This window comes from Girardinichthys multiradiatus, chromosome 5, assembly GCF_021462225.1.
Source record: "Girardinichthys multiradiatus isolate DD_20200921_A chromosome 5, DD_fGirMul_XY1, whole genome shotgun sequence".
NCBI classification, from domain to species: Eukaryota; Metazoa; Chordata; class Actinopteri; order Cyprinodontiformes; family Goodeidae; genus Girardinichthys; species Girardinichthys multiradiatus.
In genome coordinates, this window is record NC_061798.1 from 41,367,962 (window position 1) to 41,392,498 (window position 24,537).

A 24,537-nucleotide genomic window follows, 5' to 3' on the forward strand; every position below is an offset into this window, starting at 1 on the left:
AAATCTTTTGACCATGCCATATTTCTAACATGCAATTAAACAATACCGTCAACAGCCCAGATATCTGAGGTGTTCTGTTTCAGGCACACCTGATGCAACTAATGAAGCCAGTGATTAGCTGTATGTGCTGTGTCTAAGATCACATCTCATATGGAAATGTGTTGTTTTTTGAAGAAATATATTCAGTGGGTTGAATAATTTTGAGACTTCTGTTCTTAGTTAGGAAGAGTACACGTGACTATAAATATTGTGATGTGTTAAAATGCACTACAGGTACATCGCAAAAAATTTGAATACTGTGTAAAAGTACAATATTTTTTGCCATTCATTTCAGAAAGTGAAACACTTATTTTATAGAGATTCATTCCACATAGAGTAAAAAATGTCAAGCTTTTATTCCAGGTAGTTTTGATGATTATGACTTACAGGTAAAGAAAACCCAAAATTCAGTGTCTCAGAAAATTTAAATATCACATTACACCAATCAAGAAAGGATATTTTAGTCACAAATGTCATGTTTCGGATGTATGCCCATTTCTATGCATTCAATGGTTGGTTGGACCTCCTCTTGCATGAATTACTGCATCAGTGCGTCGTGGCATTGAGGCAATCAGTCTGTGGCACTGAGTAGGTGTAATGGAAGCCCAGATTGCTTTGATAGCAGCCTTTAGGTCATCTGCCTTGGGTCTGGTGTCTATCATCTTCCATTTGACAACAGCCCATAGATTTTCTATGGGGTTCAGGTCAGGGGAGTTTGCAGGCCAATCAAGAACAGGAACACCATGGTCATTGAACCAGTTTTTGGTACCTTTGGCAGTGTGGGCAGGTACCAAGTCCTGCTAGAAAATAAAATCAGCATCTCCATACAGCTTCTCAGCAGAGGGAAGCATGTAGTGCTCTAGAATTTCCTGGTAGATGGTTGCATTGACTGTGGACTTCAGAAAACACAGTGGACCAACATCAGCAGATGACATGGCACCCCAAACTATTACTGACTGTGGAAACTTCATTATGGACTTCAAGCAACACAGATTCTGTGCCTCTCCACTCTTCCTCCAGACTTTGGGACCTTGATTTCCAAATAAAATGCATAATTTATATTCACCTGAAAACAGGACTTTGGATCATTGAGAAACAGTCCAGTTCCTTCTCTCCTTGGCCCAGGTAAAACGCTTTTGATATTGTCTCTGGTTTAGGAGTGGCTTGACACGAGGAGTGCAACATTTGTAGCCCATGTCCAGTATTCGTCTGTATGGTGGCTCTTGATGCACAGACTCCAGCCTCAGTCCACTCCTTGTGAATGGATTTCGCTCGACAATCCTCTCAAGGCTGCAGTTGCTGGTGCACCTTTTCCTAGCACACATCTTCCTTCCACTCAATTTTTTTGTTAATATGCGTGGATACAGAACTCTGTGAACAACCAGCTTCTTCAGCAATGACCTTTTGTGGCTTACCCTCCTTGTGAAGGGTTTTGATGACTGTCATCAGCAGTCTTCCCCATGATTGTGTAGCCTATGACCCAGAGTGAGCGACAGTTTAAAGCCTCAGGAAACCTTTGTAGGTGTTTTGAGTTAAGAAGCTGATTAAGGTGCGACATCATGAGTGTCCAATAATTAACTTTTTCACAGTATTCTAATTTTCTGAGACACTGAATTTGGGGTTGCAATCACTTTCATGGCTGTGGGTGCATACATTTTGGTTTGGAGAAATTTGACTGGCTTGCACAAAGGGCTGACCTCAACCTTCATCATGGTGATGAATTAGAGTGGAGGCTGCAATTCTGGTTTCCTCATCTAACAGTCAACTCGCTCCTAAACCTTGTGGAAGATGTTTACAGAATAGTTAAAGTTGCTATTTCTGGCAATGGTGGGTCCATCAACAAACTGGACCTTATAGAATAGGTTGTCATCAAAGTTCATGTACATGTAGAAGTAGACAGACAAATACTTTTGGCAATGAAGTGTATGTAATTATAACATTTATTTCCAAAATCAGCTTTGTTGATATGGACAGCAAGATTCTGTTTATCTGATGGAGGTCACAAACGTTTTGCCTATTATGGTAAAACTAACTGCTTTGAAACTGTTCCGTTTCTAACACTGTGACTTAAAGGGTTGGATGTGCACCCCAGCATGAAAAGAAGACAATAGTCATTCCTAAACTGGTCTTGTAAAATTACTGTCTGTTTATTTTTGTCCCAGGAGACGACCATAAGCTGACGCCTGCCTACCTTTTGTGTCTGTGTATACAACACTCTGCCTCAACCTTCCCTCCTGGCAGTTTTGGCAAACTGCTGCTCAAGATCGTCCGTCGGATCCAAACCATTGCATGGGTTGGTGTCAGTACATTTAGCTGTTCTCTTGGTGAAAGTGTACGTTGGTATCTGCTAAAGATTACAAGGCATTTTATATCAGAGGGAAACCCAGATAGGTTGGCATCTCAAATGTTTTTATTGAAATGCACTCCAACTATACTAGGTTCTAGTGTTTTTTTTTTCTCCTTTCTTTCCTTGTAGACATTTCTGTCTCAGTCTTAACAGCATTATTATGTTTTTAAAAAGCCTTACACTTGGTCTCCTCTAAGATGATCCCTCATGTTTGCAGTCGTTTCAGTAAATGTAATTTGGATGTTCATTGTCTCTTGTTTAGACCATGCCTGCGCTCAGAACCAGCAGAGATGGACAAGTGGCCAATGATATGTCAGAACTAGATTAATGGAGTATGCATGTATATTGGCATATAGAAATTATTGGAGGAGTCTTTCAAATCTTAGTTAGGATGTACATCAGGGTACTAAGCAATTATGAAGACTATTATCTGCTGTGATGGCAAATAAGGATTTAGCTATTGATTACAAAGCAAATGTTTCAGTTTGTAAAATAATAATTCAACTGGAAGATTTCAGGCTACAGAGCTTGTATTCAGAGTAAAAGACCAATGTTTTTCATAAGTTTCTACAGCATCAAGTTGAACAAAGCTACACCAAACCAAAGAAATTAGCAACCAAGCTTTCTTATGATTTAAAAAAATCCTGTTTATCAACAATTTAGTCTCTCCGAGGGCCTTTCAGGGGGTTTTGGGGGATTTTTGTGGCTTGTTCATTGCTATTCATTTGTCCAGTTCTTGTATGTGAACATGTAAATGGTACAGAGGTTGTTTTAAAAATATGGGAAGAGTAAACAAGTGAAAGAGAGAAGAAGGGGCAGGCCTAACTCTGTTTTCAGTAAATGAGCTGCACCTGAAAACCACGTCTTTAGGAAACAGGATAGAATCCATTAAAGATCTGATACAAATTATCTATTCTATGCCAAGTTTCCAGTTGGAAACTCTTTTGGAATAATCTTTTTGCTGCCAAAATACAACTTTATTTCTGTTAATGCGTTATTATTGGTATATTTTTTTGATAAGTTTAATTAAAGACATGGACTAGAACGAAGCGCTGATGGCCCAGAACTAATTAACGTTGCTTGACCGCATAAATAAAATATCAAATGTCACGCAAGTGGATTATAAAGCGGACCGCTCGTTGTGTCTTTGAAGTGGAATCGGTTGTAATTGTGTTTGCTATAAATAACAGCAGCACTGTATATCTGACTGTAAAAACAGCATGCTCTTGCGTTGTTAAAAGACCTTGGTAGGAATTTACAGATCAATTTATCGGCACAAAATGATTCAGCTTACACACTGCTGTAGGCTTCATTGGGCTGTTCTTCATAAGCTGAAAGACTGGTGTCTTCAATAATAACTGTTTAGGATGAAGATCTCTGTTCATACAAAGCAGATTAGTTTGTGTTTTTGTTCCCCAGAGATACTTTGCTTTGTTCATAAACAGTTGAAATCAGGTGTGTACATACACAGTTCATATAAAAAAAAACTGCAGTTTTTCTCACTGTCTGACATTAAATTGTTTCCTGCTTTAGGTCTGTTGGAATTACCAAAATTATTTCTATTTGCTAAATGCCAGAATAATGAGTGAATGTTATTGTCCGCAAGCTATGTTGTTCCTAATTTGGCAACAGTTATTGGTGATAGAAAGTCATTGTCTGTTTAGAAGACTCATTTGTGCTCAAGCTTTAACTTCCTAGTTGATGTTCTGAGATGTTGCTTCAGCATTTCTACAGCTGTTCTTGCCTCATGATGCTGTCCATTTTGTGAAGTGCACCAGTCCCTCCTGCAGCAAACACCAACATAACATGATCTTAGTTTATCTCTGGGACACAGAACATATCTCTTTCTCGATCCGTATGGAGGCTGGATATTCCCATGCTGTATAATTGTTTGAACATCTGGAATGAGTACCTAGGATGAAGCGGACTTGTAAAGGTCCGCAGTTTACTTCCTGATATTTTGCCATATTTGTTTTTGATTGTTCAATGATGTCACAAGGCAGCCATATGTTTGAGGTGTTTGCTTAAAATCTGTCTGCAGGTATGTCTTTAATTAACTCAAATGTGGGCGTGCGCTGGTGCTGTAGGGGATAAGCGCGCGACCATATATAGAGGCAATAGTCCTCAATGCGGCCATCCTGGGTTCGAATCCCGGACATGGCGACCTTTGCCGAATGGCTCCCCCTCTCTCTGCCCCTCTTTTCTGTCTGCCTACTGTCGAAAAATGAAAAATAAAGGCCTCTAGTACTGAAAAAATATCTTGATTAACTCAAATGTTGTGATTAATCCATCAGAATCTTACATAGCCTTGGTAATTATCCTTTGGGCTTTCCTAAATTGTTTAAAGGATAATAATCTTAATGAAAAAAATAATTCCCCTAAAAACCCGTCTCTAATTAGTCTGTAAAATTTCAAATAGAAACAATAAAAAAAACTTAAAAAGATTAATCTGTCTATCAAACTACATACATACATTGTCAACAAAAGCACTTAGGTAAAATGTCTGCAGACAGTAATCCTTGAGAACTCCTTTAAAAATGTTCAGGTCATTCTCCAGACCATTCCCAGTGTGAGGCAGCATATTAAATGCATTTTTCCCAGCTTTGTGCAGACTTTTGTTAAGGACACAAGATAACCTGAAAGTTTTTGATAAATATAGATCTGAAGATATTCAGCTGCCTCACAATAGCCTTATAGACTAAATATACCAGTTTTTCAGTCTAAGAGTGAATGAATCAGATCATCCAACGCTAAAAATTTGATGGTATAACTAATGTTTTACACTTAAAACTACATTTAGTGTCAAACATTTAATTGTACTATGTTTAGCTTTAACTGCAGCTGAGTGAGAGCCAGTTTAGGTGTGGAAGCTGAGCTGTACATAACTGCATCATCAGCACAGGGCTGGCCAAAGATTTTATGAGGCCCTAAGCAAATGTTCGTAAGGAGGCCCACTTCCACATAAGCCCGTCCAAATTATTACAGACTCATTAGGGTCAGGGTAGAGAGGAAAGGTTTAATATTTCATGTTTTTCACAAGGAACCACAGGAACAGCTTTACTCAGTTTGCATGAAATGGGACCAACATAAATATGATATTGTGGTGAAAATACATTTGCAATATATTGTGCAGCACTAGTCTCTAACCTTTTATCTGGACTGTATTAAACTAAAAAAGTCAATTAAAGTGAGCTGTGACCACATTTGTCCACACCCATTCTTTCCTAATGGAGACAAGTTTTTTGATCGCATTTCCACATAGGTTTTAATTCACACTAAGCTTGACCCAAACAAAGTGTGGTTTCATTTAGTGTCGTCTGGTGTCACGTCTTTTAAAATTTGATGATCAGGGATTAGCGTCACTTTACATATAAAGTTAGTTAAATGTGGCAGAAGTGTCTAACCAGCTTGCATAGGCGCACAGCTGCAAAGCTGTAGTTTATTTTGTATCGAAGCTAATGCTGTCATTTGACCCAGAATGTTTTACAAAACAAATCTCTGTAAACAAAGTAACTTGTTTTATTCTGAGTCTGTCAGGCTTTTTCTAAATGTCAGTGGTGTTTCTTTATAAAGGTAGCTAAGGCATCAGAGGAAATGTAATTCACCTACGCAGATCCTAAAAGTTTAATGGGAACTTAATTTGTGTGTGTGGTGTGTGTGTGTGTGTGTGTGTGTGTGTGTTTGTGTGTTTGTGTGTGTGTGGCTTCTAGGAGAAGACAAAGGAGCTGGCTCAGAAGCAAGCTCAGCAGTGAGTATCACTTTCTAACTTGTGCTGCATAGAAAGAAATGATGTCTACTTATGAGTTCCTGTCTGTAGGCTATTCTGTTTATTGTGTCACTGTGTCTCCATAACTATGTAACATATAGCCTTGCGTGTGTGTAGTCAGGACCCAGCCTCCTTGTCTTTACTCAGCATCTCAGACCTGATCCCAGACTTGCAGACCATCTTCTTCTGGATGTCAAACTCAATTGAGATCCTCTACTTTATCCAGCAACGAGCACCGGCCTATACACACAGCATAGAGACGCTGCAAGGTAACACACACACACACACTCAGACTCTGAATGACGAGTGTGGAAACGGCCTGGCTAAGGAGTCATTACTCACACAGACATGCAGCAGATCTGACACAGCTATACACGTCACTTTCCTTTTTCACTGCAAACCTCTTAAGGGTCCCCGTGTCTCTTGTCATTTCTCTCTAGGGTCAAAGGAGTCATTGTTATCAGCGACTATAACAGCCAATGAGGAGGCTATGACCATCTTGGAGGAAGTGATCATGTACACTTTCCAGCAGTGTGTCTATTATATCACTAAGGTATTATGTCACTAAGGTATTATGTCACTATGTCATTGTTGCCATATTTGCATTTTAAAAACTGAGCCGGTCAGAAAAATAACTCCTTTATATTACTCTTGCAGAAAATATGAGTTGTTTTGTAGATGCAGATCACCTTGATCATGACATGTTTCTCTTTGTGTCCAGGCTCTGTATGTGGTGTTGCCTGGTTTATTAGACTGTAATCCATTCCCAGTCGACAGCTCTGAGCCCTGCTGGAAAGGAGGTGTCGGGTTCCCTGAACCTGTGCGCAGAGTTCTGCAGGTAAGCATTTGAGTTTGATCAACCTGAACAGTACTAAAGTGTCAAGTATTGTGATGTTTACCTTGATGTAGTTTTTTTCCTTACATTTTGCTTACAGAAATTTTAAATATGTTTTGAGGAACAGAAAAAAAATGGCTCATCTTGAAAGTTTGTCATACATTTAATTTTTAAACTACAAAATATTTCTGAAGGTCAATTTGTGCTATGCTACGCTGAGGTTCTGTATTCTGAAATTAAAAAAGAAGATAAACACCCTAACCCTACTAAGGGTTTGGGATACTAAGACCAATCCCTGAGGAACACCATTAGCTGCAGTGAGTAAGCTGGACGTAAAACTGTTTAACTTACACAAGCACATTCTAGCCTAGAGATCCAAACTAGAGCCTTCGCAGTCAAATGTTGTAGCAATGCAGACACTGGTTGTGTGCTTGGAATACTAGAGGTAAACATATAATTTATATAATGATGTGCTGTTTTTGTCAAAAATAAAGTGCCAGGTATTGTTTCACTTTGAATATTTTTTTTTTCATTTTACTCTGGACACTTCAACTTTCCTGAGGAGGGTTGTCTGTGGTGTGCATTTCAATTGCAGCTTTTATGTGAATTAATTCAGTGACGCTAAACACTTCACTTCTCCTTGATTCTACCTGCAGGAATGTTGCTGATTCAGACAGAAAAGTAATAGAAATAGTAGTTTCACTATAACCACTGTAAGTTCTTTAACCTGTTAATCGAAATATTTGGAGTTGTACACCCAACTTCATTCAGCTCAGTAGATGACATTGCTTCCTCTGAGGTCTGTTCCAGAATGGGACAAAATACAGTGAAACCAGATTGTAACTGTTGTGAAGCAGTCGGAAACGTTTGCTGAAACAGAAACTTGTAGTTGTCTGTAACTGGAATATATCTCAAATGATATGCACTGGTTCACCTACCTGTGGAAAGGAGGAATTGAACCTTCCATCACCAAAACAAACCTCCATTGATTTCAGGAATATAACTCATGATTCTGTCAAATAAGATTCAGTCTGACTGATGAAATGTTGATCCGAACTCGGAGCAATGGTGTAACTCTGAATAGAAACAAGGCTTGGAGCTCATTGATAATTTGTCGGTTTTTCTTGTGCAAACACTGAGGCAGACAATTGATCCAGCCCTGTTTCTTCAAGTTTAACTCCTGGTTTAGCAGCTGCTAACTGGAAGAATCTGAGAAAATGCTCTTTTAAAGGTGTAACAAGATGGTGTAACTTTCATGCATGGAAACTTTCAAATTCACTGACAATTATAGCAGATTGGAGATCAACTGGAGTTCTGATCAGGAGAACAATCTGTCATCAAGATCTACAGTATCTCACAAAAGTGAGTACACCCTTTACATTTTTGTGAATGTTTTAATACATCTTTTCATGGGACAACATTGAAGATGCAGTATGACAGTTTGATACAATGTGAAGTTGTCAGTGTAGAGGATGTATAACAAAATAACTTGACACTCAGTCATTAATATCTGAAACACTGGCAAAAAAGTGTGTACACCCCTAAGTAAAAATGTCCAAATTACGCCCAATTAGCCATTTTCCCTCCTCAGTGTCATATGAGTCGTTAGTGTTACAAAATCTAAGGTGTGAATGGGGAGCAGGTGTGTCAATTCCCACCCTCTCGTATTGGTCACTGGAAGTTAACATGACACCTCATAGCAAAGAACTCTCTGAGGATCTAAAAATATGATTGTTGCTCTACCTACAGGCCTAGGACAGAGGTGCCAGACTCCAGTCCTCAACGGCCGGTGTCCTACAACTTATAGATGTTTCTCTGCTTCAATACACCTGAATTAAATAATTAGGTCATTAGCAGGACTCTAGAGAACCGGACATAGGAAATGCAGCCATTTGTTTTAGGTGTGTTGCACCAGGGACACATCTAAAACATACAGGACAACGGCCCTCAAGGACTGGAGTTTGACACCCCTGGCCTAGGTGATAAGATTTTCAACAGCCTGTAAAAGATGTTGCGCTGGCATGGCGCTGATGGTGTAGGGGTTAAGCGCGCGACCATGTGCGGAGGCTACAGTCCTCGAAGCGGCCGTCTCGGGTTTGAGTCCCGGACCCGGCAACATTTGCCGAATGTCTCCCCCTCTCTCTACCCCTCTTTCCTGTCTGCCTACTGTCAAAAAAATAAAAATAAAGGCCACTAGTGCTGAAAAAATGTCCCAAAAAAAAGATGTTGCGCAACAATAGTTTTTGTTTGGCTATGAATGACTATTAATAAGTCCCAAGGTTACTAATTAATAGTTATAATAATGTTAAAGTTTGTAATTTGAATCAAAGTTACCAAGTTGAGGCACTACCTGATTATCAGGAACTAATAGCCAAACAGCTCTCTGTCAGTTATTGTTTTATGAATACTTGCCTAAATCGATGCAGTGATATAACAGTTCACCATGATTGTTTGTTTATGAACCAAGGTTTGTTTATGAGGAATTGGAATGAGGCCAAATTAGTTTTTAAAACCAATTAAGAACAACAGTTGCAAGCTGTTCAAACAAGCACTTTACAATGCAAAGCAGATGGGAAAATAAGTTATTTTAATAAAATAAAATTTTTGTTGTAATGGAGTGATAAACTACTAAGATGGCGTTGAAAAAAATGTTTATGGACTCACAAGATGGTGAACAAATGAACAGAGACGACGCGGTGATGTCACACCAAGATTAACGATTTACAGCATTAGCAGTATGGATAAAAAAAGACAATTGAGCACGTTAATAAAAGACTATGTAGACAAATTGTATGCAGGTTAGTGAGAGAAGATGAAGGGAAACGGATAAAATGAAATAAGCTCCCGTTGCAGGAGTAAAGTCACTCTTTTTACCAGTCATCAACTTTACAAAACAAGTCTGTAGAATCAGGCTCAGTGGCCTGTTAGCATTCAAGCAGTTAAACACCACAAACAAAGCAAAACACAGTGAAATAAACAAGATTTAAATTGTTTTTATCCTGAAACAATTTTCAAAGTGTCATATAGTGTTGTGGTGTTCCATGAAAAGATTTAATGAAATGTTTACAAAAATGTGAGGGGGTACTGACTTTTGTGAGATACTGCAATTCTTTGATAGTGGTTAAACTCTGAAGCAGAATGAAATGAAGCAAACATATCAATAAAGTTTGACAATCTGAAAAGGGATTTTACGCAGGCATGTAGCAGGAGAGCTGTGCCTCTTTTCTTTCAAACTGAAAATCTCTTAATGATCCACATTCTTGGGTGGCTGTCACAGTTTTACTTATTAAACTCTAGCAAAACTGCAGTAAGAGTCTTCAGACCAGAGACCATATGAAAGACCGAACATATATTCTAGAATGTCACAGCGTAAGTGGCAATGATATTTCTGTTTATAAAAAGTTGATTTCTTTGTGTCTGCAGGTGTTTCAGAGTGCACAGGAGCTTCTGCATGGCTATCTGGTTCATCCGGAGATCCAGGCTCAGATGTTTGCTTACCTCTTCTTCTTCTCCAACGTGTCACTGTTTAACCAGTTAATGGACAAAGGTAACACAAAAAAATAACATCCACCATCCCAACGTCCTGTACATTAGACATCCTCAATGGTGTACACAGTTTAGTGTATGTGAGTGAGTGTGTGTGCCCTTTAATCCTTGTCAGCATTTTGACAGGGACTAACCCAGATTTGTCCTCTGTGCCCTTCTCCTATCTGCATTCTGTTTCCCCCTCCTCCTCAGCTTCCTCCTCCTCCTTCCTCCTTCTTTCCATCTGGCCATCAGGGGGTTTGACAAAGAAGAGCAGAGGTGGAGTTGGATGGAAGCGAGTGGAAAAAAGGGCAGGGTGCAGGACGAGGGGCTGGAAGATAGTTGAGTTGTTGTGATGACCTTGCTAATTGTGTATTACTGGGTCTAAATACAGAAAACAGTAATTTACTGCCAGCGATTTCCAACATTTCCAGCCAATTCATGTTATATCTTTTGTCCCACACACATGAACACTCTAGAATATGCCATACATCTTCATTAACTGGTGGAGACAAGAAAGATCACGTGTCTGGCAAAGGGAGAAGGAGAAATACCTTTACATATTGAACCACATGGTCTTCCATCTCACCCCCACCTCAATCTCCTCTCTCCCCCTCCGTTGGGCTGCCTTTTCCCTCCCTTCTTCCATCCTACCCTCTTTCGTCACTCATTGATATTTCGCTGCTGATGGTGTCCATGGAAACAAGGGAGAGAGTTTGTGGCAGGTATCGCTGACGTTTGCACCGGGCGCTCCACAAGGATCGCACTCGCACAATAACTCCCTCACATATTTAGAGGCCCCTTAAACACAGCTCACATCACGTTATATTACAGATCAGGACGGTATGTGTGTATTTAGAGATCGACTTGTTTGATTGTTTGTTTATTTAAATCTGCACACGTTTGTGTGTAAACAGCTGTTATAAAGCATCGTCACACCTTGACCGAGAGGTTGTGTGATGTCTTGTCTGTTTGAAATTCTTCATCCTAGCATAGAAGCATAGATTACTGTATGCCTAGACATAAGCCTATTACTTAGGGGAGGGTGTCTCTGTGTGTGTGCATCCAGAACATATGGTAGAATATTGGAAGGGTAATGTGTGTGCAGTCAGCAGATAATACTTCCAGTTCATTGTCTGCCTGAAGCTTTCTGTCATATGCAGCTTCTGCACAGAAATGTCAAGAGGAGGTTTTCTGTTTAGCTATTTAACATTACTTGATTCTTCCATCGTGCAATTCAGTTTATGTATGTAGCGCCAATTCCGAATAAATCGTCTTGAGAAACTTTATGAAAACCAAGTCAGTTCAATCCAACCAGAGACAGATTCAAAGTCAAGTAATAAATACCTGCTAAATTGGTCCTAGTCATCAAACAATGCAGGCAAGTTCAGTTTATTATTCAAACTGGTAAAATAAGTTTTTTACTTAATGAAACTCAGACGATTTCATTGAGTCACTTTCTGGCATCTTTCACACAGATAATCATCTTTGTAACGCATGCTAAAATATTCTTTATTATAAAATACCCTTTTCAGTTCTTGGACTTTAACTTGTTAATCTCGATTAATTAATTACAGAAAAAAATAATGTGTTCAGAAAGTTTTTATGTATTTACTTTATTACCGTTTGGCTCGGACTGGGGTGGTGGGGTGTTGAATGTAATTTCCTTGTACAGGACTGGAAAAAAAAGTATTTTTTCAGTAAAATGAGATGACTGTAAAGAGGGAAACAGAGGTTGAAGACGTTTGAATATATAACAAAAAAATAGAAACCCTGTTCTGTAAAATACAGAAATATTAAACTTTTTTCCCAGCATAGTTGCATGATTTTAGAAGTATATGAAGTGTAAAGCTGCTGATTTAATAGCCATTGGACATTTGGAGTGTAACTGCATCTGGATGTGTTTGGTTGGATGAACCAATGCATGAAAGCACAGTCACAACATTCAGATTTTCAATAAATTCAGCTTGAAATATGATTTACTATCCTAATCCAAATTGTATGGCTCTTTATTAAGCAATTAACCAAGATTTACTGAAATTGAAAAAACTGCTTGTGTCAAATATTGTTATTTGATTAAAAAGGGGTTTAAACCTGATTATTTATTGACGAAGTGTTTGTAATTAATTTGACTAATTTTGAATCCATCCCACCACTAAAAATTTCATATTTGTACTTTAAATACCTCTTTACATTGTCTACCTTTATAAAGGTCTGAGCTGTTCTAGTATGGGGAATGATAATGTCTCACTAAACTGTAGCTCTTGGTAATCTGCTTAATTATTATTAGTTAATCAAAGTTTTTAAAAACTGGTATTCAAATTAGTTGAATACTTGGATACATAAAGGATGAGTATGTTAATATATATTCTCATAATTTAAAATATTAGCAAGTCACAGTTTAATGAATAATTATTTTGTTGGTAATCACTTATTTTTTTTAAATGATCAACAAGCATGAAGTCTAAGTACTTGAAGTGAAATACCTAAAGGTAATTGAGAATAAACGCTCAGAGATTTATTTGCTGATTGGAGATTTAACTTTATCAAACTTTCAATGCCTCTCTCTCTGAAGGGTGAAGTCAAGGTTTCAGTACATAATTTCGAAATACCCGGCCTAAATTTAACGAAAGTTTGGCGAGGATAAATAAAAAAATGAAAACAGGAGGAGGTCTTGATGGTCCAACTGGTTCTGATGCCTAATGGCAGCCTTAGAACAGAAAAGACTACCTTACTTGGGTGAGATGCCTATTTACTGTTTTGAAACCAACGTGGAGGAGGCATAGAGGAGTTTACATGTGTTGGTGGCCTATTATCATACCAAGGTCAAAAAAGAATTAATCTTCGTTCCTCTTTGTTTACATCTCAGACGAGACATTTTCGCAGCATAGCAGCGACTACAGGCAGACATCTAACCTAGGTTACCAACTTACATTAAGAACAGAATATCATTCAGTTAAAGAACATTTTTTGACTTGCATGTACAGGTCCTTCTCAAAATATTAGCATATTGTGATAAAGTTCATCATTTTCCATAATGTCATGATGAAAATTTAACATTCATATATTTTAGATTCATTGCACACTAACTGAAATATTTCAGGTCTTTTATTGTCTTAATACGGATGATTTTGGCATACAGCTCATGAAAACCCAAAATTCCTATCTCACAAAATTAGCATATTTCATCCGACCAATAAAAGAAAAGTGTTTTTAATACAAAAAAACGTCAACCTTCAAATAATCATGTACAGTTATGCACTCAATACTTGGTCGAGAATCCTTTGGCAGAAATGACTGCTTCAATGCGGCGTGGCATGGAGGCAATCAGCCTGTGGCACTGCTGAGGTCTTATGGAGGCCCAGGATGCTTCGATAGCAACCTTTAGCTCATCCAGAGTGTTGGGTCTTGAGTCTCTCAACGTTCTCTTCACAATATCCCACAGATTCTCTATGGGGTTCAGGTCAGGAGAGTTGGCAGGCCAATTGAGCACAGTGATACCATGGTCAGTAAACCATTTACCAGTGGTTTTGGCACTGTGAGCAGGTGCCAGGTCGTGCTGAAAAATGAAATCTTCATCTCCATAAAGCTTTTCAGCAGATGGAAGCATGAAGTGCTCCAAAATCTCCTGATAGCTAGCTGCATTGACCCTGCCCTTGATAAAACACAGTGGACCAACACCAGCAGCTGACACGGCACCCCAGACCATCACTGACTGTGGGTACTTGACACTGGACTTCTGGCATTTTGGCATTTTCTTCTCCCCAGTCTTCCTCCAGACTCTGGCACCTTGATTTCCAAATGACATGCAGAATTTGCTTTCATCCGAAAAAAGTACTTTGGACCACTGAGCAACAGTCCAGTGCTGCTTCTCTGTAGCCCAGGTCAGGCGCTTCTGCCGCTGTTTCTGGTTCAAAAGTGGCTTGACCTGGGGAATGCGGCACCTGTAGCCCATTTCCTGCACACGCCTGTGCACGGTGGCTCTGGATGTTTCTACTCCAGACTCAGTCCACTGCTTCCGCAGGTCCCCCAAGGTCTGGAATCGGCCCTTCTCCACAATCTTCCTCAGGGTCCGGTCACCTCTTCTCGTTGTGCAGCGTTTTCTGCCACACTTTTTCCTTCCCACAGACTTCCCACTGAGGTGCCTTGATACAGCACTCTGGGAACAGGCTATTCGTTCAGAAATTTCTTTCTGTGTCTTACCCTCTTGCTTGAGGGTGTCAATAGTGGCCAGGGAACACCAATAGTTAGATGAAATACTGGTGATGTGTCTTTCAAAAGTTTTTCATAGAAAAATTTTATTGCTTTAGATCTCTGCCCTATAGAGAAATCTAGGACAGCAAATGACGCTATGTGAACATATATTCATGAGGTGCTTGTTGTTTTCCCAAAATGATCTAACAACTTGGATTTTGTGTATCTAACATTTTACTATAAATATTTCTAGCATGGAGACCTAACCAACCGGTACGATACCCAGGGATTCAATAGTGCTCTAGGGCCCAGTCTGTCTGTAGTTCGTCACAGTTCTGAATGATGGCTTGTGGCAAAAACTGTGATTCAAAGAATTAAAATTCTGGCTGCAATTAAATATTATTATTAAAGTAATTTTCTGCCCCAATTCTAACCTGCATTATCATTGTTATGCACACGAGCCTCAGCACTTCCTTCTATGAACAACTGTGTGACTAGAATTTATTAGCAATCCATGCAGAGATTGCGTGAAATGTAGAAGTAGTGAATGGAAGCAGCTGAAAGTCCAGGTTTTCTTCACATAATCAGTTGTGTTTACCAATTAGGATTTCAATGCACTACAGCATTGTCGCTGTCAAGACATTATTCTGAGGACATAGTCTGTTACACAAATCAAATTCTAGAAGTCCATTTGCAGTTATTTTATTCACAACAATATGCAGTTCAGTTCTAAAAAGTCCCTTTTAGCTAATGCTACACGTGCAGTGGTTCGAAGGAAGGCCAAAATATTGATGTGTTCTTTGTCATTCATTTGGCCCAGACACTGAAGAAATATTAGTTACAGGAATTTGGAGTAAAAGGTAGGTGATTTATTGGCTCATGCCTAGTTTTCCCTTCCTTTGAAACCAAGATTCTCATACTCCTGGTGCAAAAACAGTTTGGAACTGACATGGAGAAACAGTTTTTGATTGGTGAGGAATAATCCCTCCTCTTCACCCGTTTACTGTCACAAATGTAATTTACTTTTCCTGCATTCCAAGATCTTTTGAGAACATTAGAAAGTTCACTCCAACCTTTTCTTTCCTGCTAACAAGTAGCAACACATTCATCAGATACTTATGGTTAAAAGTTATTTTCATGTCACAAAACAATCATCTTTCAGTTTAAAACAGTAGACCAGGGGTTCCCAACTAAAATATCAAGAGGTCCACTACCTCCATCATTCAAACAATTTGGGATCCAAACCTTTGAAATCAAGTGACAAAAATATTTTCTTTTATTTTTATTAAATATTTAATTAACACTAGTTTTTGTTTTTTAACTACTGATCAGTTATTCATATGTCCATGAAATCACTCATACTGTCCCCTCAGTTTATTTATTCTCCTTGTCTTACCGTCAGACCCAGGCTGATAGCTTTGGTTGAAGTTCTTATGTTTGGTTTCATAATGTCTTTTTAGATTTCCGCTCTTTAAGGGTCCAACTGATTCAGAACATATAACGGGCCTCACACCCTACTGAAGTTAAAGGAAAGTTTATGCTTCTGTCCAGTCATCTTTAAATGTGTGATTTTCATAGTCCACTTTGCATATTTTTGACAAAGCCATCTTCTTTTACTCACCCATCTGTGCGCCACTAAGTCATTGTACTGTGAGCAAGCGCGAGCTCCCAAGCTAGTAACTTAGCAGCTGTCGGGGGCTGGAGGCAGAGCTTCAGCCACCATAGCTCCAGCCGTCAGTGGAAACACAAGTGGTACCGTATCGAGTTGAGAGAGACCAAGTGGAGCGGAGCTGCCCGCTTTCAAGAACCCTGCATAGCTTCTTCTTTACCGATTTGTGGTGGTTGGCATACAACGATGTGGTGCATTACCGCCACCAGCTTGGTTGGAGTGTGGACCAGAATGTCGCTGACCCACATAGCTGCCCGTCGTGCCTGTTCAAAAGTCAGACGCGGCAGCCGGCACGAATAAAATGTCTATATCTACATAGTAAATGAGAAATGCTTTGTGGTCCGGACAAAACGCTCTGGGTTCGGATTTGGACCGGAGTCCAGGGTATGGGGACTTCTGGAGTAGACAGTTGCACCACCCTGTTACATATGCAGTATCACTATCTACATATGGTAATTCCTTTCCATTTTGAAGGATCTTGTGTTAGAAAATAGAATTTTAAAGCAACTTATGTTTCTTCGAAAAACAATGGAAGGAATTGTGATTTTTTTTTATCTTTTGTTTTGTTTCATACTTACTGGCTCTAAAACTAAAATTTGCCCTTAAAGTACTCATTCGGGCTAAGCTGTTCTGAAGTTCCCCAAATGGATTACCACTAGCTATCACTAGGAAGCTGGCTCTATACCCTCTGACCAAAGTACATCACTGAACTACTTTTACAGTCTTTTTTTTTTTCTCCTACATTGAGAAAAACATTTCGTGTGACATATATTTTTTTGGCTAATTGTGTGAAAATGTTTTCATCGTTTGGAAAAACTTCAAATGGGATTACTGTTGTTGAATATCTTTTGCAATAACCCCATTTTTTTCTTTCTCTTTTATGATTCTCAGTGTGCTTTAGTCTCTCAGTCAGCATCACTTACACTGAGTGTAACCATCAAGGACAGTGGGACATCATTTGACTGGAACAATATATTGACAGCATGCAAAGCATGCCTGCATTGACGTTGGAGGACAATAGTAGACTGTATTTCGGTCCAAGCTGTTTTTATTGACATTGCACAGTCTATTGTTCTACCCTTTTTTTGTCCCTCTCCACAAGATGTGAAGCCTGGAATATTTCACAGAACTGCATTTGCTGCATTTTTTCAGCTTTTACCGAAGACTGTAAGCTTTACTAGAAGGAGAGGAACCATCTGTCATGCAGCTTCACAATGATTAGCTAAGATAATGTACATATGTATTTGGTAAAGTGTGCACACCCAACCTGCCATAGTACTAAACTCTTAAAGAATCCTTATAAATAACAGTTGTTAATTTTAGCCTCTAAAGTCCTGAGAAATACAATGATAGTAAGGCATTATGAATTAAGAGAAAATTTATATTTTATTTCTCCCAGTCTGTTGTATCACCCAGTGTTCCCATCTGCAGTGGAAATGCAGAGAAAAAGCTGTTATCTTTTGAGGAGCTAACTGGTTTTTATAACAAACATTGTCTTCAGAATGGTTTAGTCTGAAATTGGTTTAACAGGGACTGAGATGACTGTCTGATGATCAAATAAAGAATCCTGCAACTCTGATGGATGACAAAAAATTGGTAGTTTCAAGCTAAACTAAGGCTCCTGAACTAAAGATACTGCAATTACTGAACAAGGTTATTAAATGAACTCATCCATACACTCTGTCTTCTAGCCATCCATCCAGTCTCTCCAATAAGTCCAGTCCATCTGTCCATCTAGTGAGTCCAATCCTCCAATCTGTTATGAGACTAGGTCGCAAAAAACAATGTTCAGAATGGAAACTGAAGAGATGTACCTATCAATTGGCCAGAGATCCTAATTGAACCATTTCAGAATCGGAATTACTTTATGGACCCCCTTAGGGAAAATCTTTATAAAACAACGTCAATAATTTTCCCTTGATTGGCTCTGACCAGAAGGTCAAAAATTGAGAAATCAGAATTTCCACTATTTTCTACCTGTATCAGTACATATCAACCAACATGTACTTGTATGCACTTTTTGAGCTTAAAAAAAAAAAAGTAACACCTTTATATAACCTCAAAAGTCATTGTACGTTATATTACTACTTTCATCAGAGAATCTGCAGCTATTTTTTTCTCCTTTGTGTTACAGTCTGTTGTCCAAAGTATCAGAATCGATCAAATCAGCAGCTCCAACCTCAAAGAAAACTAAAACTGGCGATCAGCCAAGAATGCTTGATCAGTGCATCTCTAAAACTTGGGCATCAATCTTCTCAGTGACACTCTCCATTTCCTTCTGGGAGTATTTCAAGCCATAACAAGCCAGAAGAGATTGATGTTGTCCTTCTACTGAGTTCAGGGTCTGCTTCAGGGTTTCCACCCAATGACTTGGAAAACCTGCAAAGGGGGGTGCCCTAATCTGAATTGAATGACAGAATCCTTTAGAGGTTTTTCATTTAAACACAAACTGTTTGGGGTTTTGTAATGACCCTGATGAAGGACACAAGCCAAAATGTGTTGGTCTACTAATAAAGTTGTTTCCTAGTATTTTAAGTGTTGCTGCAGTCTTCACCTCACCAGATCTTTGTCTCTCTTAAAGCATGTTGGGAGTGGAAAAGTTGTGCCAAAATCCTTTAGATCTCTGCCCTATAGAGAAACCTAATTTAATTCGTATGTCTCTAAGATCTGCTCCTTAAAGGCATAGTCCATATTTCATAAACAAGCGTGAAGGTTGGAACGCAGTTGTGAAGTAAATTTGCATTTTGTTCAACATGACAGGTAAGTACAACACCCTCAGATTTGAATACCTCTGTTCCTGCTGCTCTCACCCCACTTAGTCAATTTGGCCAACTGTCAGGTTATAAATTAAACCTTGGCAAGAGTGTGCTGTTCCCGGTTAATGTTCCCGCTAACAGTTACCCGTTGCAGACACTACCATTCAAGATCGCAGATCACAGCTTTACCTACTTGGGGATTCAAATTACTCATGAATTTAAGGATCTCTTTAAAGCTAACTTCTCCCCTTTTAATGTCGCGTATTGAAAAAGACCTTGATCGTTGGACAGTGCTTGGCCTCTCTTTGATTGCTTGTATTAATTGTATTAAAACGAATATCCTTCCATGGATTTCTTATCTATTTCAGTGTCTTCCTATCTTTCTTCCACGTTCCTTCTTTACTAGACAGTGTTATTATCTAATTTCTTTGGAATGGAAAAGGTCCCACCTTCTCTCACAGATAGTATATTTCTGTCATGGAGGAAAATGGGTATTTTGACTTTTCAAGATCTGTTTATTTATAATGTATTTGCCTCTTTTCAACAAATGTCTGATAAGTTTAAGGTTCTGAGACATACATTTTTTAGGTACTTGCAGGTGCGTAATTTTGTTTGTACAACATATTCAACCTTCCCCAATTCTCCCGGAAATTCACCTTTTAGATGTGTTCTTGAAGCTGGTTTTAACTTTGAAGGGGGCTATTTCTTTTATTTATGATCAGATCACTTTACTCCGTCCACAGACTTTAGACTCCATTAGGTCGCTTTGGGAGGAGGACCTTGGTCAGGCCATTTCAGGGGATCTTTGGACACACATCTTGTTATTAATTCATAAGTCGTCTATTTGTGCTAGACATAGCTTAATTCAATGCAAACATGTGCACCGTACATACTATACTAAAGCTATACTAAAGTTTTATACTAATATTTTACCTGTCTGTGATGGGTGTCAGCATTTCCCAGTAAATTTAATACACAGTTTGGCTTTGCCCTCAGCTTTACAGTTATTGGACCAAGGTTTTTGACATCTTCTCGGATGTCTTTAATAGAAAAGTTGAGCCTAACCCCTTGACCGCGTTGTTTGGAGTTGCACCTTCTCGGCCTGTTTGGTCTTCTTTACAAAGGTCTTCATTAGCTTTTCTGACTTTTCTTGCAAGGAGGTTGATTGTGATGAGATGGAAATCCCCTCAACCTCCTTCATATATGCATTGGCTTCGAGATGTTCTATATTTTATAAAGTTAGAAAAAATTTGGCATACTCTGAGAGGCTCCTCTGCTAAATTTCTGGAACTGTGGAACCCTTTGTTTAGAGTCCTTAGAAAGAAAAATTTTCCTGATATACCAGACTAAAAAGACCTTGCGCACACACTGCTGGTGGTTATTTTATAGTCGACACTCATCAGTCAAGACTGACATGACCGTCCCCCTGGCACCTGTGTTTTTTTGTTTTTTTTATATGTATAGAGACAGATAAATATATGTTCTGTAACTACTTTTTGGTTTCACACTATTGCTGTTGCTATTTCGTATCTGTGTAGGTGTATATATGTATATAGTGTATATATATATATATATATATACAGGTCCTTCTCAAAATATTAGCATATTGTGATAAAGTTAATTATTTTCCATAATGTCATGATGAAAATTTAACATTCATATATTTTAGATTCATTGCACACTAACTGAAATATTTCAGGTCTTTTATTGTCTTAATACGGATGATTTTGGCATACAGCTCATGAAAACCCAAAATTCCTATCTCACAAAATTAGCATATTTCATCCGACCAATAAAAGAAAAGTGTTTTTAATGCAAAAAACGTCAACCTTCAAATAATCATGTACAGTTATGCACTCAATACTTGGTCGGGAATCCTTTTGCAGAAATGACTGCTTCAATGCGGCGTGGCATGGAGGCAATCAGCCTGTGGCACTGCTGAGGTCTTATGGAGGCCCAGGATGCTTCGATAGCGGCCTTTAGCTCATCCAGAGTGTTGGGTCTTGAGTCTCTCAACGTTCTCTTCACAATATCCCACAAATTCTCTATGGGGTTCAGGTCAGGAGAGTTGGCAGGCCAATTGAGCACAGTGATACCATGGTCAGTAAACCATTTACCAGTGGTTTTGGCACTGTGAGCAGGTGCCAGGTCGTGCTGAAAAATGAAATCTTCATCTCCATAAAGCTTTTCAGCAGATGGAAGCATGAAGTGCTCCAAAATCTCCTGATAGCTAGCTGCATTGACCCTGCCCTTGATAAAACACAGCGGACCAACACCAGCAGCTGACACGGCACCCCAGACCATCACTGACTGTGGGTACTTGACACTGGACTTCTGGCATTTTGGCATTTCCTTCTCCCCAGTCTTCCTCCAGACTCTGGCACCTTGATTTCCGAATGACATGCAGAATTTGCTTTCATCCGAAAAAAGTACTTTGGACCACTGAGCAACAGTCCAGTGCTGCTTCTCTGTAGCCCAGGTCTGGGGAATGCAGCACCTGTAGACCATTTCCTGCACACGCCTGTGCACGGTGGCTCTGGATGTTTCTACTCCACACTCAGTCCACTGCTTCCACAGGTCCTCCAAGGTCTGGAATCGGCCCTTCTCCACAATCTTCCTCAGGGTCCGGTCACCTCTTCTCGTTGTGCAGCGTTTTCTGCCACACTTTTTCCTTCCCACAGACTTCCCACTGAGGTGGCTTGATACAGCACTCTGGGAACAGCCTATTCGTACAGAAATTTCTTTCTGTGTCTTACCCTCTTGCTTGATGGTGTCAATAGTGGCCTTCTGGACAGCAGTCAGGTCGGCAGTCTTACCCATGATTGGGGTTTTGAGTGATGAACCAGGCTGGGAGTTTTAAAGGCCTCAGGAATCTTTTGCAGGTGTTTAGAGTTAACTCGTTGATTCAGATGATTAGGTTCATAGCTCGTTTAGAGACCCTTTTAATGATATGCTAATTTTGTGAGATAGGAATTTTGGGTTTTCATGAGCTGTTTGCCAAAATCATCCGTATTAAGACAATAAAAGACCTGAAATATTTCAGTTAGTGTGCAATGAATCTAAAATATATGAATGTTAAATTTTCATCATGACATTATGAAAAATAATGAACTTTATCACAATATGCTAATATTTTGAGAAGGACCAGTATATATATATATATATATATATATATATATATATATATATACATATAATATTTTATCTTTTTTTTTTTTTTATGTCCTTTTTGTGGGTGGGGGGGGGGGGTATTTTCTATATGTTTACTAAGTGTTATTGTATTTGGTACAATGTTTACTGATTTAACTATTCTCCTGCTCTTATTTTGTACCCCACTGAAAAACAATAAATAAAGTTGGGGAAAAAAAAAAAAGATTCATTATCACGATCTGTCTCCTTTAAAAAGAGACTCTCTCCTGACCCCGAGGGAGCAATCAAAATGTTTCCGATTTTAAGAATCATGGCTGTCAGATTTTCATCCGGGCTCATTGACACCAAGTCCTGTAAACAGATCCAGATGAGGCAGAACCTCATCAACATGCAGTTCTGTTAATTTTACTTTATTATCCCCTAATGTAAGCTGCAATAAGTTAGAAGCTATTTTATGGATAAAAATCTGAAAACCATGATCACTGTTATAGTGTTTAGTTTGTGCCACCTTATAGACGTGCTTCAAAAAGCATGAGAAGCACATTAGCTGCAGGGAGGTGATGGACCAGCAAGCTGAGGATGACATCAGCTGCCTGCATTTCACATGTTAGATTTAGCATTATCTCCTGGTTAAATTATAACAAAGGTTTCTTAGTTCTTTTAAATGGTGAAATAAAGTAGGGAATTACAGAAGCAAGGATGTAAGGATGTAGACTGAAGACTGGTTTGCTATGCAGTCAGCTGAGCCCTTCTGCAGCACCATCACATTTATATTCTGCAGGCAGTTAGTGGGTGTTGCCACTGTTTCACCTACTTCAATCACAACTTAATTAAAAATTAATGTCTGTATTGTGGAACAAAACACACACACTGAGACATAAATTTACATAAGCACAGTTTGTATTTTATTCTGCCTTTCTCTGGCACAAAAAGGTTGCTGTGCTGTGACAGATAAAATACCCAAGAGAGACTATACTGTTTGTGTGTCCACAAAGGCTCAGCCCGGGGTTGGTTCCAGCGTTCGAAGGCGCTGCAGATTCAGGCATGTTTGCGAATGGTCATGGAGTGGGCAACCAAGTCTGGTCTGGGACATCTGGCTGAAAAGTTCTTCATCAAACTCAACAGTACTGTGTCCATAGTGGCTACGCCCCCACAGCAGCTCAAACAGGTGACCTGGACACACATACCTACTGTACACTCCTAACCAAGGTATCTGGTCTGGAGAGACTTATTATAGCACTATTAGTCCTAAACAAAAGTCAGGCAGCATTATGGGAATCTCACTGTCTTCCTTAAAAAGTTTATCTTCCTTAAAAAGTTTCACAGACTATAATAACCCAGATAATTTTTTCTCTCCTTCGTCTGCAGTTGAGTTGGCGGGTGTTGTCCAGTGAGCACCCATCTCTAAAACCAGTCCAGCTCCATAGGATTCTCACCCAGTACCAGCTCACAGCAGAGATAGGCCCTGTCCCAGTATGGCAGCCCAGCAGTGAGGATGAGGCTTACATATACAGATCAGGTACATGTATGAATCAATTAAAAAAACTAATGCTTATTGGCATCACAGTAATTGCTAACCAGCTTTATGCATGTTTTCACTGGTATGTTGACAATTTATCTTTAGTGATGATCTCCAAGACTTTGAGATTGGAAGTCCTCCTTGCCATCACCCTAATCTTTAGCTCCCTCAACAGATTCTGTCAGATTCAAGTTGAGACTGTGACTGGGTGACTCCAAATGTTACTATTGCTTTCAGTCAGAACAGAAATGACAGTAAATTCAAGATTACCCAAATACCTAAATCTGCCTTAACTCTATGTGATAATATGTATTTGTGTGCACTCAGTTGACCTCCTGGAGAGCTTTGAGAACCACCCACCCATCGTCCTGCCCAGCTCTGGGTTCAGAGTGGACCTGGACAGCGAGTGTGTGGAGGACAGCATCTATAGACAGCTGCTCTACGTCCGTCACTACCTGTGGGGCCTGCGGACCAAAACTCAAATTCACACCAGCAATCCCAGTGTGCTCACGCAATCCAATGGAACCAACACAGCCGACTGGCCGGACCTTCAGGTCAGAAAAATCTATGTGTAGGCACCCCTTGTACTAATCCAGGTTATGTGGCTCAGCAGCTGCGGTTGTTGAGGTCTTCATAATCCCGCAACTAAAAGACAAAACCTGGCCAACCCTGGCGCACACACACACACACCCACACTCACATGAACACACAAACCTAGACACGGTTAAATCATGGTT

The 24,537-nt window shown here is 39.4% G+C and overlaps 1 protein-coding gene across 5 annotated transcripts in view; it reads left to right on the forward strand.

Moving 5' to 3' along the window:
• Positions 1-24,537, forward strand: part of radil (Ras association and DIL domains) — a 55,535-nt gene that overhangs the window by 18,781 nt on the left and 12,217 nt on the right. For 4 of the 5 annotated variants that reach the window (XM_047366749.1, XM_047366747.1, XM_047366746.1 and 1 more), the window contains 9 exons: positions 2,202-2,332; positions 6,097-6,134; positions 6,270-6,421; positions 6,593-6,705; positions 6,874-6,990; positions 10,411-10,534; positions 23,277-23,449; positions 23,650-23,800; positions 24,128-24,354. In XM_047366749.1, the coding sequence (XP_047222705.1) occupies positions 2,202-2,332; positions 6,097-6,134; positions 6,270-6,421; positions 6,593-6,705; positions 6,874-6,990; positions 10,411-10,534; positions 23,277-23,449; positions 23,650-23,800; positions 24,128-24,354 (1,226 nt within the window). The remainder of the gene's footprint in view (positions 1-2,201; positions 2,333-6,096; positions 6,135-6,269; positions 6,422-6,592; positions 6,706-6,873; positions 6,991-10,410; positions 10,535-23,276; positions 23,450-23,649; positions 23,801-24,127; positions 24,355-24,537) is intronic. The other variant, XM_047366748.1, reaches the window with a different exon arrangement.